The sequence below is a fragment of the Sinocyclocheilus anshuiensis genome, unplaced genomic scaffold, assembly GCF_001515605.1.
Source record: "Sinocyclocheilus anshuiensis isolate Anshui unplaced genomic scaffold, SAMN03320099.WGS_v1.1 scaffold1540, whole genome shotgun sequence".
NCBI classification, from domain to species: domain Eukaryota; kingdom Metazoa; phylum Chordata; class Actinopteri; order Cypriniformes; family Cyprinidae; genus Sinocyclocheilus; species Sinocyclocheilus anshuiensis.
Window position 1 is genome coordinate 131448 of NW_015558654.1, and position 18756 is coordinate 150203.

Sequence of the window (18756 nt, forward strand, 5' to 3'; positions counted from 1 at the left end):
GCCTTGAAGCAATGATTGACGGAGGGTGGGCGTGGTCAGCTCGGAATGCATTTTCAAATTGAATTTTGCTACAAATATCCCACGGCGTCATGATGAAAATGCAATCCTAAGTGTTCGTTCTAACTGTTAGTCTAAATGCATTTAGGACAAATAGCATTTAAATGATCATTTTGCTACCATTTCTGCTTGAACACGTTACACATATCAAATTTTTTCATTTTAATTTCACAACTTATAAAGCGTTCAAATTTGCATGCAATTTACATATTAAGACTACTGTTGGAAATGGCAAATGTAAATTATATCATTTAATTTTCATTTTACTTTTGCACCAAACTTTGCACGTATGGGTAATGGAAAATGTAAATTTAAATACAGAAATACAATGCCATTTTGAATATTGCGTTGCCATTTTGAATATTGCATTGCCATTTTGCATATTGCATTTTAAATTGAATTTCGCTACCTATATGCTTCCATACGTTGCAGTCCCTACCAGCCGTTTGTTGTAGGCCTTACAATGTGAATTCTGTAAAAGACAATTTCTCCCTTGCATTGAACTTTGAGCATCGTAACTTTGCAGATCTTGTTTACAACCAAACAGCCACATTACACACTAACTACAGTTAAAAAGGTAAAATCATAATCAATGACCCCTTTAATAAATGACCATTTCATAAATATGGTGCAGTTTAGTTTCATTTGTAAAATGAACACACATTCCTTGCAATGATTGAAGGCTAATTTTATTAACATTTCTTAAATTTTGTAAAATATTTCAAACAGAGCCATAAAGATTATTTTTACTATGGAAGTGCATTAACCAGAACACCACACTAAAAGCAACAAATCAAAGGATGAAGAAGACGCAACTGCAAACGTAATGGCAGGAATAGTGTCATAAGATGAAGCTCAGTTTTTACACGTCTACCCACATAAGCATGATCATGATCAAATGTACACGTGACTGTGAGGGAGTGAGACTGTGAGTTTATCTCAAGCTCCAACATCAACCAAGCAGCCAAGAGAAAGAGAGACACAGTATGATGCTACTTCTGTTTGACAAGCATTCCTGTTCTCTGTGGCATAATGAAAATACAACCGTGCTAAAAAGGCTTTCTGTCATCCTGAGAGAAACAGAGATTCTATTCCTGGCCAAAATCACTTAAACACATCATGCAGTTGCGGCTTTCAAACTCTTGAGGAGGACCTTCCCAGGGGACAGCAATTGTATATCTGTGACCATGTTGATTCAAGAGCTTCAAAATGCAGGTGTCAAGGGCAACAAATGCAATTTTTGTTATTAGATACATATATTTGATTCCTGCGTGTGACCAGATTTCCTCATTTATCTGCATTATATTGTTCTAGCTGATGGCTGGGGCTGATGTCAATGTAAAAATTTGACTGACAGAATGCATAACCAGAAAAACAAAATGTCAACAGCAATCTGCATACCTGTCATGCTGTTACTCTTGTTACTTTTACGGAGCTCTCGTCTCTCAGAACTTTTTGTTCATTGTTCAGGGCGATAAAGGAAATGAAAGTTGTTGAAATGAAAGAGCTGTTCTTTGAGAAACTTAAACATATACTGTACATAACCACCAAAAGAATATTAGAAAATATTTTCGACCTGATCAATTTCAACTAAAGACCGTCTTTGCTCTTTGTGAGCAAATCAGTTAACCATTTACTCACTTGGACTTTCTTGTCAAATATGACGGAAACATTCATGTTCTGATGACGAGCCATATAAAGAAGCTATGAAATGGAAACACTGTCCCTCCCACTTCTTCCCAGAGGGCTTTAACTATTATTTTATGAAAAAAAAAGCTGCAATTAAGATTTTGTTCTCACCACACCTTTTTCTGCTACTGACATTTTTTGAATGTCTGTGAACTCAATATATTCAAATGTCACTACACACAGCATAGCAACAGCAACTGATGCAGATCCTGAAATTTCTATGGTTGATTTACTATTTTAAATGACATCTAACAGACTTTCTTCACCATGGACACAAGAAACTTTCATTTTACGGTTGCACAAGACATGCCCATCGTCATTAGTTTGGGTGCACACAGATGGTACATATAAATGTTAACAGCTTTGTCGCTCTATCAGCAGTGATAAGAAAGGACCCTTGGCCTCACCAGACAGACTTACTGTCATTATCTTTGTTTGCAAAGCAATAATGACGTTTGTTTGCCTTTCATTTTGTTTCTGCTAAACAGACTTAACAATGTATCTGTGTAATTTCTCATCAAATCAACATGAAACACCAAATACAACATATGTGACCATGGACCACAAAACCAGTCATAAGGGTCAATTTTCTGAAACTGAGATCATCTGAAAGCTGAATAAATAAGCTTTTCATTGATGTATGGTTTGTTAGGATAGGACAATATTTGGCCGAGATATAACTATCTGGAATCTGAGGGTGCAAAAAAATCTAAATATTGAGAAAATCACCTTTAAAGTTGTCCAAATGAAGTCCTTAGCAAAGCATATTACTAATCAAAAATTAGGTTTTGATATATTTATGGTACAAAATTTACAAAATATCTTCATGGAAGATAATCTTTACTTAATATCCCAATGATTTTTGGCATAAAAAAAAATCAATAATTTTGACCCATACAATGTATTTTTGGTTATTGCTACAAATATACCCCAGCGACTGCTTTTGTGCTCCAGGGTCACATATGTTTGAGTAAAAAGGGATATTCAGTAGGAAAAAAATGCTGGACAGGACTTTGTTCATTGGGAATTGATTGGATGAAAAGTACATCTTACAAACCAGAATGAAAAAAAAAAGGTGGTTGGAGGAATAGTAAGAGAGAATTGTCACATCAGCAAGAAAGAAAATTAAGGCGGAAGTTAAATTGCATCAGACTTTTTAATAATCGATTATATTCACTAAGGGCAATCAATCATATATTCATTACTACTTTTTGAGAACTCTCTCAGAACAAAACTAATTTAAATTGAATTTAAATTCTGGTAACACTTTAGATTAGGGAACACTATTCACTATTAACTAGCTGCTTATTTGTACTTATAAAGCACATATTAATGGCATATTCTGGATATTCTAGATATTTTAATCCACCCCATACCTAAACCTAACAAAGACCTTACTAACTATTAATGAGCAGCAAATTTGCAGTCTATTGAGGGCATACTCTTAGTTAATAGTGAATAGGTGTTCCCTAATCTTAAGTGTTACCACATTTCTTAATTACATTCAGGCTTGTGCCCGAAACATTGTGGTACTTGATGTTTTATTAACAAAGCTTGGGAGGAGCAGTTCAGATAATCAACCAATTTAGCACAGTTAGAGCACGTTCAGATAATCAACTTAATTAGCATACTAGTAAATATGTATACAGCCAACTTAACTTTTTCTGGCATCCCTCCTCCACCCTAACTCCTCCCTCCTAACTATTCCTATCCCAGCTTGGGATAGTGAGGGATTTCTCTGGGTTTGGGCTAAATTCCGAGCTCAGAGCCCTCCCCTCAGACAGCATGCCATATATGCATACTTGCATATTTCTATTTGCTTGTTTTCTTGCTAAAATATATCTATCTTTTTTTCCCCTTGGCTATAGAATATGAGGATACGCACAGTGAAAGGCCAGGAATATTGTTGCAAATCTGGGGTAAAGTTCTATGGAGGAATGGGGCAGAAATTTCTTCTTGTTGACTGCCAAAAAGTATTTTTTGGATCATACAGGTGAGGCGGCATTTGTTTTATTATTATTTTATTTTTAATTAATTTAATGATAATAATATTTTTTTTGTTTGGGTTTCCTTCAGGGTATTAATTTAGATTTGTATGATTATTATTATTATTATTATTATTTTTGTAATGTGTATATTTTTTTGTTAAAAAGATTTGCACAAATGAAAATAAATGGCTATTGCATTATAATCCAAAGCCATTTATGCTTAAAAATGCATAACAAGTGTCTTAAGTGTCCATATACTTCTCTGGGCCACTTTATATAAGGACTCCAAAAACTTTTAACATATGTCAACAAACAGTGCACATCACGATGTGAGACGGACCTCTGGTCCTCTTTGAAATTTGGTGTGCACGCTCTATTTCTGGGATTCTCAGAAATTACTACTTGACTACTTCTGGCTTTCAGAAGCATTTTTCAAATGATTGCAGTCATTTAAAACTTTCCCAAAATAAACTGCATTCCAACACACTTGCATATGTTGCTAGGACTGAATTTAATAACTATGCTTATGTTCATTTCTTGTTTGACAGCTTCATGTGGTCTTACGAGAAGATCAACCTCAGCATGGTTCAGGTTATAACAGGCCAGTTAGTGGAGATTTACGATGAGGAATTTCGGACGTTGTACGCTCGATCGACAGTCCCAGCTCAGTTTCAGACTGCCAGTGTGAACCAGTGTGAGACGAAGCCCAATGGAAAAATGGATGGATATCTGATTCATTCCAGCCACCCCTTTGAAAGGAAAGATCATTTAAGGCACACGCTTGACACTGTTTACCGGCAAGCCTGTGAAAGGAGATCAGGATTCTCGGCACTGAGAGAGGTTGAAGAAAGACCACTTGTTACACCGCATGCTCGATTCCTTCAAGACACATCAGAGTTTTATAAAAGACACAGCTACGCAGGAGAACGGCAGGAGCCTGTGTATCTGCCAAAATTGCCCAAGTATGGCTCTAGTAATTGGAACGTGGCAGCAGAGAGCAACCGTTATGGCGGCTTCTCCAACAACGAGGACAACCAGTATGAAAGTTACGTCATCAACCCGATGTTCAGAGGCTTAAATATGCGCCAGTCTTACCACGGCCACGACAAACAAATTCTCAACATGAGGCAAAACCTGCCCAGTTTAGCAAGTACTTCCAAGTCCTTCCTTCGGACATGGAGGATAGAGTCTTACCTAAACAACAGGAACGATGCACCTTACGGCGAGAACTACGATTATCTGGACCAATTTGAGGAGAATAAAATGGCTCCTCTGCAACACTCTCGTATCAGGTCATCGGTTGTTTTCACGTCCACCATACCGGAACAACCAGAGACGAACAGCTACTCCAATAATTCAGCGTCCTCCAACCACGATCCGGCACGAATTCAGTCAAACACTCAGATGTATTCCTCAACCCAGTGGAATCAGACAGCAAAGCACGATGACTACTTGCTGAAGAGGCGCAGTTTACAGATTTTAGAAAACTCAGGAAGTAACATGACCTATAGCTCCGGAAGGGATGCAATATATGCAAGTTTAAACAGAGCCAAAAATCGATTTGCAAACAAGGAGCATGACTACCAGCAAGATGACAGATACAAAAGACACAGCTTGGCCGATCCCAGGTGCAATACATATAACAGTGACTTTATTGAGCCCTCTAGTTACATGTACGCATCTTTACCTAGAAGACAGAAAGTCTGCAACGTGTCTGCAAACGAGAATCCCAGAAATGCAGCGTACACACCAAATTTCAAAGAGGACCAGAGGTCCGTCTCACACCATGATTTCAAAAAGGCAGATGAGAGCAAAACTACCTCAGGAAACAAATGGCAAGAGCCTCCCTCGAGAACTGTGTCAGCAACGCTTCTGGACATGGAGGACAGTCAGCCTTCGAAACCAAACAGCGCATCATCGCAGCGCTTCTTGAAAAAGAGCACCAAGAAAATAAAATCCCTTCTAAACATCCCACAAAAGGGGGACAGCTCCCCGAAAGGAAAGAACTCAGAAAGTCTCAAAATGGGAAGCAGCACAGATACGATTCTCTCAGATTATGATGACACCGTGCAAGGCAAGAAACACCAGGGTAGCACTGCCAATTCCACCAAGTCCGTTGAGAGCAGCAGACTGAAGCGAGTTAATGGGAAGCTCCCTGGAGCTGAGAATCACTCTCCTGGCCTGGCGGGAGAGGCATCTGCACCTCGGTTTATCACCGAAGAGCTTCATCCGTCTCACACACCTGCAAGTGCAGAGACTTCCAAAACACAGGAACAATCCACGGTCGTTTCTCAGAACGAGAAGACAGAATCGACACTAACCAGATCGGATCTGGTGTCAAAGCAACAAGTATCAGTAAACAGGCTGTATAGCAGATTTGAGCCGCTTTGCTCATTTGAAAGCAGGCGTCCCACAGCAGGCCAGCCTGCCTATGTACCTGCACAGAGTCACGTAAGCGAGAAAACAAGGAATTCTGTCTTTTTAAGAAGACAGCCCATGAATGATCATAGCAGTTACACAAACCAGCAGACGCAGGGACATGACAATAGAATTGGCCGTTTCATTCAAAGGGTTGGAAATTTAATACATAAGAATAAGTACTGAAATAACTAGTGAAATTATGTTGAAGCTGAAGCGTGTAATTTCTGCACCACTATATTGACCAAATGGAATTACAAAAATTGCACAAATAAGTATTTTCAAACAGGTTTCTTAATAAGCACTATTCTCCACTTTTCAATGGTCAGACTAACAGATAGTCCTGCCCCTAACTATTGCCAAGGTTGTTATGTCAGACTGGCTGGGATGCTCGTGCTCAATGGCTTGTTGAAACTGTCATTGAATATTAAACTGGGATAGGAGAAAAAAATTTCAGATCCTAAAAAATTACACATTTTGGCTTTGAAAATGTGCAACAGTGATATTTACTTGAATGCATTATTGCTAATGCCAGTGTTGAAGGTTTGCAATATAACTGGTGGAAAATGCTGCAAGCACTGTTACACTGTTACTTTGTAGTAGCTTTTGCTTTATTATTATTAATATTATTTGTACAGTTAAAAGGAATGTTTTGTGTTGGGATAATGGGCAGACTGGGTTAATTATTTCTGTCACTTGAGTAATTGCCACTTTAAACTTTACCTAAGGAAAAAAAACACACACCAATTTTTGTCTGCTTACAAGCTGTAGTAAACCATCTGTACAACTTTAAATTGCACTTCAGCCTGGACAAATGCTTCCCAGAGATATCCCAGATTGTTTAAAGTCTACATTGAAATGCTGGAACACATACAAGATATATAATGTCGGTTTGTGGGTAATTGGTGCTTAGCTATTGTTAATATTGTTTGTCATGATTGATACAAAACAGTTCTCTATTAAATATGTGCATTAATGAGTCTAATTTCACAAAGTGCACATGTACAGTACAATGTATACTGAACAAACAATATCAAAACGCTATTCTCTTACTACAGTTCGACTTTTTTTTTTTTTTTGCACACAAATACAGTCACTATTGCTTGTATCCCAACAGGCTACTTACCAAATAAATTAATGGTCATGAAACTGATGTTGAAACTGAATTATGATGCGAGGAACAGGAAGGTAATCATGCAATTTACTCACTTGTTTGAGTTTACTAACATCAAGTTTGATAACAGCTTATATTGTGTATATAACAACTATAATAGCTTTAATTAATGTAGTAAGTATTCCTGGACTTCATACTGACACCTACTGATGAGGATGCAGCATCATGCAAAAGCAAAAGCAAGTCCTTCAAGGGGGTGTTAATGAGAATCGGCTGGTCATAGGGTTTCATGGCCGCTTTCCTAAGGTGATTCATCCCAAAAGCCAAGCAGCTTTTATTAGGCTACTGAAATGACTGGACTCCTCATCTCATGTGCACATCAGTTTGAGCATATCTGTTAAATTTACTGTTAATTTATTTGGAGGTAAAACATTTTTAATGACAAAAGTGGACCTATTCTGTTGCCCATGGATTACAGTCTTCTTTTGTCATTATATAAAGGTATAATTGGGAAGAAAAAACAAGCTAATTCAGTTATATTCTTATCTATCTTTAAGCACAAAGTTATGTTGCTGGAACTGCTTTAGCAGGTTCTAGCATTAGTGCCTTATTCAACAAACTCTCATGACATGAGTTTTAATTTTAAAATGAGTATTTAAAAAAAAAAAGTAATTTAAACATGTTTAAATTTCATATGCTAAAATATTTTGCTTGAATTCTTAAGAAATCTTAAATTTCTTACAAACTTGGTGGCTCAGGAAGTAAAGTGTTGTGTTAGGGGTAGTTGTGGACTTGTATCCCGAAGGTTGTGGGTTTGATTCTCCAATGTAGGTGGGGGAGTGAATGAACAGCACTCTCTTCCACCCACATTACCCATGACTGAGGTGCCCTTGAGCAAGGTACCGAACCCCCAACTGCTCCCAGGGCACTGCAGCAAAAATGGCTGCCCACTGCTCTGGGTATGTGCTCACGTTGTGTGTGTGTGTTTACTACTCACTGCTGTATGTGTGCCCTTGGATGGGTTAAATGCAGAGCACAAATTCCGAATATGACTTACCATACTTGGCTACACATTACTTCACTTCAATATGCTTGCTAATGCAACAATGTATATGCATGATGCTAATGTTAATGTTTAGAATACTGTAATAGCTAATTGTCCATATTTAGCAGTAAAAATATATCTTTGAGAACCATCCAGGAATGAATGGTAAAGTCCAGGTAGATGCAGGTGCAGCTAAAGTAGTGGTTTATTATGGAAGGCCAGGAGATGCAGATGTTGATCCACTGAAATGCCAAGTGGTTTCTTGGCACATGGCGCAGTTTGTAGACACTGGGCAGCAACATCAAGATGGGCCTGAACTGGATCTGGTCAACTCTAGTAGCCTCTAGATATGTAACCAAATGCAAAAAGACTTGTATTAGCCTAAGATACCATTCAGTTAATTTATATCAGAGGTTGCAATTTTGCACTTAATCAGATACACTATAGAATATGAATTTGGCGTACTGTCCGAGGAGAGAGCTCAAAGCTCGAAATTTGACTTAAGCCCAAAGTACTCCCCCCATAGGAAAGGAAAAAATGAGAGTGAGGAGCTGGGGTGGAGGAAGGATGCTGGAAAGCTGTCGTGGAACAGAGGTATGTTGGCTCTACATATATGAATGTGGTAGCTAATTCGTATTAATTCTTAAGAAATCTCAGTCGTATGTTCTGTTTATGCTCCTCTAGGATTCTTTTTAGGGGTGCACTTTCATACTCTGCATAATTTCAGAGTAGCTTTTACGATGAACTGGAATTCTTGCACATTTCTATTTGACAACCTCTTTCAACAGTAAAAATGTATTTATTCATATGTAAATCCTTTGAAAGAACAGAGTCTTAATGTGTGCTTATCATGGCAATGACATGTCAACCTCATATTTGATTTCTTTTACAAAATGGTTGTGTCTATATGACCATATCACACATTTCTACCAGCATCAAACTAGAAACATAAATGCTTACAAGATCCACCTTGGTGTGTCACAGAGGTCATGAATACATTGACTGATTATCCATCGCCGGATGTGTGGCCTCTGCTTGTTTTAGCCATTTTGTGTCCATCGCATTTCAGCTTGCACGCTGATAGACTACAACAGTATTCCCTCAATGTCATAATTTACAAATATTTATTAAAATGATTAAACATAAAAAGTATTTCTTAAAAAATGCTTTTCCAGGCACAATGAAATTCTGTCTATGGAACACTTGTTTTAATAGAGCTACGGGTAAATGTAGTAAATGTAAAGAATTTTTGCAGTGTGAAATCCAATTTGTATTCACAGAATACAATTCATATGGGTGGTAGCAGGTCAGTTAAGGACCTGGTACCAATTAGGTAAATATCCATACCTACATTATAATTCAAGTCAGCCTTAATTGTACGGCTCCTTTCACAACCTATATTTTATGAATTCTAATACATCTTTACAGAAAGCAATGCAAGGCACACTGGAAAACAGCACTTTAGACCAAATTAAAAATAAATAAAATCAATAAATAAATTATCATTCTGTATGATTTATATGCTGTTTTCCTCAAAATGTACTGGTATCACTATCCTTGGGGACATTTGGACCCCATAGGTAGGGAATACCAGGTACACACACACATCAGTCTCATTTGTTACAGCCATTATTTTTCTCAAATTATATTAATGGTTTATAGTTTAAACCTTAAATTTTCATTTACTGTAATATTAATCAAAAGATTTACTTTCCAAAAGACAAAAAACATTCACACAAAGTGAAAAGGGGGTGCCAAACTCCTAGAGGGCAACAGTCCTGCAGAGTTTAGTTCCAACCTGCTCCAATACCTGGAGTTTTCAAATAATCCAGGCCTTGATTAGCTGGATCAGATGCATTTAATCAGGGCTGAAGCTAAACTCTCCAGGTACTGAGGGTACGTTAACACAACAATGATTTTCTAAAAATGGGAAGTTTTAAATTTGCATTTTTGAAAAGTTTTGCATATAAATTACAATGTTGTCAAAATGATCCCCGTTCACACAGATCCGCGAAAATGACTAAAAACACTGTATTATTCATGTCAGCTGGGTAGTTGGCAATGCTGCTTTGTAAAGAAACACTACGCACCTGCATGCGCATTACATCATTTTCACAAATTCATGTTTTTGTAGTTTACACAAAGACGATAACGGTATAGCGGTTTCAAAATCTTGCACTTTGAAACCCATTTTCAAAAGTTTGCATTTTCAGGTCCCCAAAATGAAGTTGTTGTGTAAATGAACAGCTAAAATGCATAACAAGCTTTCCATTTTTAGCGTAAATGCCTCGAGTGTTGAATTTACATGGTTTAATCATGTTCTGTACATCAGTAACACATGAATCAATTAATACAAACATAATTTGTTCACGTAACTTGCACATCATCAAATTAAGTTGTTTTGAAGTGACCACATTAAGAAGTCTCAACGTGATTGTATATGGTTCCCTGACAGGATTTAATCCATTAATGTTTACATCTGCCCTCAGCCTAAAAAAAGCTCCTCTCTTCACTACAGTGGTATCCCAACGTAACTGAAATGGATCTAAACCTCAACTAAATGCCGACATAACTGAACACTGAACTCTATGAAGTCTCCCTCCTTTCTCATCTTGCCCAAACACAAACACACACACACACACACACACACACACACACACGTATTGGGCCATTCCACAGGTGTAATGTTTTTTTTTTATATACTGTACAAATTGTATTTTCCTTACCCGAACCCTACCCCTAAACCTACCCCTCACACAAAACTTTCTGCATTTTTACATTTTCAAAAAAGATAATTCTGTATGATTTATATGCTTTTTTCCTCATGGGGACCAAAAATAAATAAATTACTGGTATTATTATCCTTGTGGGGACATTTGGACCCCATAACTTAGGGAATACCAGGTACACACACTGGCAAGGCATACTGTAAGTGTGTTTGTTGGCTCTGTTTGTTGTGGGTGTGGGTGGGTTAAAACCATTAGTTATCATTTGGCTTAAACCTTAAGTTTTCATTTAATATTAATTAAAAGGTTTACTTTCCAAAAGACAAAACATAAAGTGGAAAAAGGGGGTGCCAAACTCTTAGAGGGCAACCTGCTCCAACACACAGACCTTTAGTTTTCAAATATACTCCAGGCCTTGATTAACTTGATCAGATGCATTTAATCAAGGCTGAAGATGAACTCTCCAGATACTGAGGGTACGTTTACACAACAACGATGTGCTATAAAAGTAAAAGTTTGCAGTTTGCAAGTCTTGAATACAAATAACATTGTCAAAACAATCCCTGTTCACATAGATATGCGAAAATGACTAAAAACATGTATTATTCATGCCAGGCCAGTAGTTGGCAATGTTACTTTGTAAAGAAACCCTACATGCTTGCGCACATACCTAAACATAATACACATGACATCATTTTCACAAATTCATATTTTTGTAGTTTATGATAATGGTATTTCGGTTTCTAAAATTTGCACTTTGAAACCCATTTTTAAAAGTTTGCATTTTGAGGACCCCAAAACGCTGTTGTTGGGTAAATGAACAGCTAAAATGCACAACAAGTGCAATATAAATGTCATATAAATGGCATCCCCACCAGAGTGTTGGATTTACATGGTTTAATCATGTGCATCAGTTCCACATGAATTAATTGAGTAACACAAACATAATTTGATCACATAACTTGCACAATGTCAAATTAAGTTATTTTGAAGTGACCACATTAAGAAGTCTCAAAGTGATTTTAGATGGCTCCCTGATAGGATTTGATCCAATAAAGTTTACATCTGCCCTCAGCCTTAAAAAAGCTCCTGTCTTTACCACGATGGTAACGCAATGTAACTGAAACGGATCTAAATCCCAACATAACTGAACTCTAAACTCTATGAAGTTTCTCAAACCCTCCCTCCTTTTTAAGATACTTCATTCAGTATGATTTATATTCTGTTTTCCTCATGGAAGCCTCATGGAAGCCAAATTTACGGGTATTACTATCCTTGTTGGGAACATTTGGACCCCATAACGTAGGGAATACCAGGTACACACACACACACACACACACACACACACACACACACACAAAAAGACATATGCCTGTTTGTTTGTTGGCTTTTTACAACTTAATTACACCATAAACAAACGCTAAACAATAATATATAGGCCTAGCTTATATATTTGCAATCCTTTATGTTACTGAGTTTGCGCTTTTTTTATTTTGTCTTTTTATTTTTAATTGTAAAAAATGTTACTTCATTTGTAGCTCTTCAACGCAGTTTGGAACAACTACACTGTGGACAATGGAATCTTTTGGACTGTGAGCGTCAAGCCTTTTTCCCCCCTAGCCACTACAACATTCCCTAGCCAATACATACTGTACATTACATACATACATACATAAATAAATAAACGAACAAAATAAATAAAAAAACAAGTGAATAAATAAATAAATAAACCACAGTCAGTAAATTTATAGCCAGTATGTGTTCTGCACATCAACACTCTGGTGTCAAGTGAAAATACAATTTAAACAAAACGACGTTTATTATTATTATTATTATATGGGGAGTGTTAAAATGCACTTTAAATGGCATGGTCGTTTCACCTTTTTAGTGTATAACAGGTAGGCTATAATAAGGCTTCATTTATTATGCGCCATAGGTCTGACAGCTATACAGTAGCATAAACATGAGTATCCTCATGAGATACAAAGAACCGTGCAGAAATCACTTGATGCAGGTTCTGACTTCTCAGTCTTGCTAACTAATTGGTTATAGGCTGAGAGGTCCACAGTGCGTCACGACGCTCTCCAACTCTCAGTCTTCTGCTCTTCTCCCTCTCTCTCCCCTCAATCGCGCGGTGTCAGCCATCCGCGATGCTGGAGAGAGAGCCCGGCTCCACGCCAAACATGTCTGGGATCACCGCTAATGACGCCTGTAATGACTGTTTAACATCAGCGCAGCATCTGAAGTCCATGGAAATCCACTCCCATTCTCACATCGATGAAGATGATGAACTTCTCAAGTACATCTGGAGGGAATATTTGCATCCTAAACAGTATGAATGGGTGCTCATAGCTGGATATATCATAGTTTTCCTTGTGTCTCTGGTTGGAAACACCTTGGGTAAGTAGGCTAAGTTTGAAACGCGCAAGTAACTCAGAAAAATTTATTTCAGCTGTGCTTTAAAATGTTTTACTGTCAGACGAATACAGGTTTGTCCATAATGTTTGCTACATTTCTTTGCGCGTGGGATCATATTATAACTCAGAAAATGTTATAGAAAATAATTTCTCTTCTCTGCTTAAGAGGAGACACTGCAGGCAAAAACACAGTTTTTCATGCACCTGTCAATTTTGAAATTTTGGGCTTTTCATAAAGTGTTTTTTCAGACTAGTGGAAAGAAAACACCCAAAAGACACTGTTAAGCGTTTCTTTTATAGCACTTTATCTATTTGTGTCAATAGATTTCAGTTACAATACATATTTTTAAAGGCCGTTTTCTCAAAATGAGTTTTTTCTCTTACACTGAGCCATAAATCTCCACTTCAGTAGCACTTACACACACCAAACTTTACATTTTTTATTCCTGTCTATATTCTGAAGGTTTTTACAGAGGGATTTGTTCATATATAATTTGCTTGATTATATACAACATTTTATTTCCCCCAAAATTGTGAAAATATATTGTTTTCTGGCTGTTCAAAGTATTTTCTGAATTATGGAGTGACAAAAAGAGATACCCAAAATTCCCTCTGTAAAAAAATTTGTCTCTAATATTTAAAAAAAAAAATAAACAAGAAATTTGAAACTGACTTCATCCAATGTTCAGATTTTTGTACTAGAAATGTATGCAAATTAGTGCATATTTCATTAAATAATGCCTCATTTACATATTTAAACATAACATTTTGCAAAACTTGTAATACAAAAAATGTTTGCAATTATCAATGTAATCCATCAACTGGGTAAGTAAGGTGATAATTAGTAGTTAATTTTTTTTACCCTATTCACCTGCAGTGTCTCGCCCAAAACAGTCACATTCATTATGTGAACAACTGTACTGAGTTCAGATCTTTAAAGTCATTAACGCTACTAATGAATTTTAATTGGGCTGCAATTGTTTATTTGCAGTTTCTGCTAGTTTAAGATTTAAGAATAGTTACATCCTCACATGCACATATTATGGACCATAAATGCATCTACAATTTTAACAAAATGCCAAACCTCCAGTTGCCACTTTTCTCAAAGTAAAAATTTCGACATTTGAAGTTTTCTCAAGGAATTTAGAAATACGATGAACGCCCCAATGATCTGGATATCCCAGGTAATTGGTTAACTAATTTTGACATATTAATCATGGGTCCCTTGAAATGTTATTCGACTTAGAATTTTTTATTCACATTTTTCATGTGCTATTCTCTTTAAAGGTGCAGTGAGTGTTTTTTGTTGCATCAAACAGAATTGCAGTCTACCTCAGCCAATGACTTTAGGACCTGTTATCCAACAAACAGGACGGATTGAAACGACACACTTCACTTTAAAGGAATATTTGGCACAACAAGTCCAAGGCTAAACTCTGGCTGAAATTCATGGCTAAAGTCCTCTGAAGCTGTGTGATTTCTTTGGGTGAGAAGTCGTTATTTGGTGGTAATATTTCCATTCACCGGAGCCCTCAAATCATATATTGTACTTAAAACTCAGATTTTATTTTTATTTGTCCTTTATTTAGATGGTTAAGTCTAATTGTGATACAAGACCTCTTCCAGGGAGTCCAACTGAAGATGGCAGCTACAGTTTTCATATAAAAAATGTCACATATTTATGCATAAATGCAAACATAGAAACAACACAGGAAAAATAGCAAAAGAAGAAAGACATACAGGTCATATCAGCGATATCCATAAATACCCATTTCACCCCAGGTCAAGGATTATGGAAAACAGCAACATGTTTCCAGTTTGTAAGGGCATTCAAAGAGGAGAGTGTTTGTAAGGTAATAGTATGCTGCAGCTCATTCCATGTGCAGGAAGCATAAAGAGACAGTTTTACCAAGCTCACAGGAGACATTTTGGTGAATCAGGGTGCAGATGTACTGCTATAATTGCAAGGATAAAAGGCTGGGGATGTGAGTAGCTGCTTTATCTAATAATGTCTTGGCAATAAATGGTAACAAGTTGTTCTTTGATGTAAAGAGGAGTAGCCTCCAGAGATACTGTGGTCAATGCAGGCATTTGTTACAAAGCGTTATGCAGCATGATAAGCAGAAAACAATTGTTAAGCAAGGATGAAGTTGCATGTATGTAAATCATATTACCATAGTCTAACACAAATTTTCTTTCTGGCCCCAAATGTGTCGCTGAAGTCAAATGTTGTTGGTTACCTTTGTGTCTTGTGACCATTGATGTGAAACTTAATGCAACATGTCTAATATTTGATTTGAGAGCTGCGACAGATTGAGATTTTCAGTGGATAACAGCCTAAATTCTGTCTGCTCCTGTATGTATGACTTCAAAAGAGTCTGCTATTTTGAAACTTGTCTGATGCGTAGAAAAAGTGGTAACCTTAAAATGGTTGCATCTAAATTAACTGGTTTTATTTCAATCACAATATTATTTACCTTCACTGAACCCAACATGTTTACATCAACTTATATGAACAAAAGTAAAATGTATGGAATAAATCAGGCACAAATAGCTCTTTAAGGTAGAATTGCAGATTACCACTTTTTATCCACCTTATTCTTGCCGTAAAAATGGGCAAGACTGGGACTGGCTTCCGGTCTCATCCGTGTCCAGCTATTTTTAGCTGTACAAAACAGCTTGTTTTGCTGTTTGTTGTTGCAAATTGGTGTGTCTTATCTCATTATTTGAATGTATTAATTCAAATTAATTGAATGTATTAATTCACCTTAATTATGAACACAGAGATATGATACGATATGATAAGATATGAACTCAACAGTGCAAAGGCCATTTTCCTTTTAAATTATTTTCCTTTACATCACCGAGTGCTCTACTGTATATAAAAATGTTAGGTAAATTCACTTCAAGTATTAACATCTAAATTAAGTTTTACTGAAGTCAGAAATGTCGTTTAATTTATTGACTGAATCAGAATGAATATGTCAGGCTACGCCAATGAACATAGCCGGTTTTTACAGTGTACAAGACTTGGACACACACACACACACACACACACACACACACACACACACGGGCGGATTTAGTGATTTGGGGGCCCCAGGCAAAATACAGGAATGGGGCCCTATACAATTTCACACATTTACAACCTTGAGGTTGCTTTCACTGTTGCTCGCTGCTGCACGACCGTGTCCCATAGTTGTGTCTAATCTTTTAGATTTGTCATGTACATGTTATAAATAAAGGATTTCTTTAATGTTGTAAATCCCTTGTTCACATTTAAACAGGTGAATAGTATCAGAGTAGGTTGGACACTAGGTGGTGCGTTGGGGTAATTTTCCCTATGCAATTGTCTACACAACGTAAGGCTTTTTTCCCAAATTAGCCTAAGTTTTATTTTTTTCCAAAATCTTTTTTTCCGTTTTTATTTTTCTGGATTCAGTTTATTTATTTTTCTGGATGATTATATTAAATTTGAACAAAAAACATGTCTAATTAATTAAAATCATGAAACTTGTTTAATTTAACAGCAATTTAGGCCTATTAAAAGTTTAACAAGAATTACATTCTTAGGGCGCAAATTCTGCGCTTTCCATTTTAATGTTTCTGTATTTCATTTTAATGGTTTAATCAAAAACATATCTAATTAATTGAATTCATAAAAACAACTTAATTTATTAATTTGTATACAATAATAGGGCCTTATGAAATTTTTATTTTATTTACTAATTTTTTAGAAATTCTGTGTTGTGTATTTTCATTTTTCTGGTAATCAAATGAAGGCAAAAAAATTAATTTATCTTTTATTCCTGTGTAACGAGCAATGTCACAGAATTCGTCAAATATTTAATGAATAAATCAAATGCAATTCAGTACACTTCAATCAAATCGCGATATGGACTAGTGCATGTGAATATTAAATGGCAAAAATACTATTTAGCTACTACAGACGACAACCGCGAGCGTTGCTCCATTCATTCTGTCACATTCCGCGTTACACAGTAAATTCCGTTTTTATGAATACATTCCGTTTATGAATACCCATTTTCTACATCGCCCTACTTTTGCTAAGAAGCACGTTCAACGCGGACACACAGACGACACAGACGGTATTGAACACCACAGCAACCACTTGTGCATCCGCACTGAACGCGCATCTCGCATATAAAAAGCATTTTAGGGGGCCCTTGGCTTTTGGGGGCCCAAGGCAGTCGCCTACCTTTGCCTAATGGTTAAGTCCGCCTCTGCCATGCACACATGGTTACCCACAGTGACACTGGGCTTGCATATAGAAACCTGAGAAAACAAGTAAATCATGCATTTTTGTTGTTGTGTTTGAAAAAAATCAACAACTTTTGAAATGGTTTTCAGTCAGACTTTTGACTATTGGCATGAAGTCTGGTCCATTTTGCACATTATTTTGGCCAGGAACTGCCCATTTAAAGGGATAGTTCCCCCGAAAATGAAAATTCTGTCATCATTTATGAATGTTGGTAACCAGACAGTTGATGGTAGCCATTGACTTCCATAGCATGGAAGAAAAATACTATGGAAGTCAATGGCTACGAGCAACTGTTTGGTTACCAACTTTCTTCTTTTGTGTTCAACAGAAGAAATAAACTCATACAGGTTTGGAAACAACTTGAGGGTGAGTAAATGATGACAGAATTTTCATTTTTGGGTGAACTGTCCCTTTAAGAGGTGTTCGGACTGACAGTGATTCAGTCGCTGGAGGAAGGGAACATGAAATGACCGTTTCTAGAGCATTTTAGTCCTTCTATCCTATTTTGATTGGCAGGTGTGGGCTTCTCCAGGTTGGAGACAGAGTCTTATCCATCAATGGAATTCCTACAGAAGATGGAACGCTGGAGGAGGCCAATCAGCTGCTCCGGGATGCTGCTCTGGCCAATAAGGTCACGCTAGAAATTGAATTTGATGTGGCAGGTTAGAGAGGTTTCCAATTTCTTAAAACGTTAATTTCTACATTTTCCACAAAGAGGTCTTAAGACATGAATTTCTTGCTTTGTTTTCAGTTTTTATTGCTATTTAATTGAAAATCACACTTGTATTTGTACTTCATCATAATGCTGTATTTTGTTGTGTGGCCAGAATCTGTTGTGCCTAGCAGTGGAACATTTCATGTGAAGCTGCAGAAGAAAAGAGCAGTGGATCTGGGCATCACAATCAGTGGTAAGATCTCACTATTAATTTTTCAATAGTGTGTCAAGGGTCTGGGAATCTTCTTCACTTAGCTTGGTCAACATTGCAGCATATTTTGGTAAGAACTGCCCACTTAGATGTG

The 18756-nt window shown here is 36.9% G+C and overlaps 2 protein-coding genes across 3 annotated transcripts in view; both read left to right on the plus strand.

Annotated features, from left to right (window-relative positions):
* Positions 1-6976, plus strand: part of fam83b (family with sequence similarity 83 member B) — a 17643-nt gene extending 10667 nt beyond the window's left edge. For both annotated transcript variants that reach the window (XM_016477182.1, XM_016477181.1), the window contains 2 exons: positions 3615-3739; positions 4283-6976. In XM_016477182.1, the coding sequence (XP_016332668.1) occupies positions 3615-3739; positions 4283-6338 (2181 nt within the window). In that variant the 3' untranslated portion in view covers positions 6339-6976. The remainder of the gene's footprint in view (positions 1-3614; positions 3740-4282) is intronic.
* Positions 6977-13220: 6244 nt separating this feature from the next.
* hcrtr2 (hypocretin (orexin) receptor 2) overlaps positions 13221-18756 on the plus strand; it is a 37163-nt gene continuing 31627 nt past the window's right edge. Inside the window, exon 1 of the mRNA XM_016477140.1 lies at positions 13221-13437. Within this exon, the coding sequence (XP_016332626.1) occupies positions 13221-13437 (217 nt within the window). The remainder of the gene's footprint in view (positions 13438-18756) is intronic.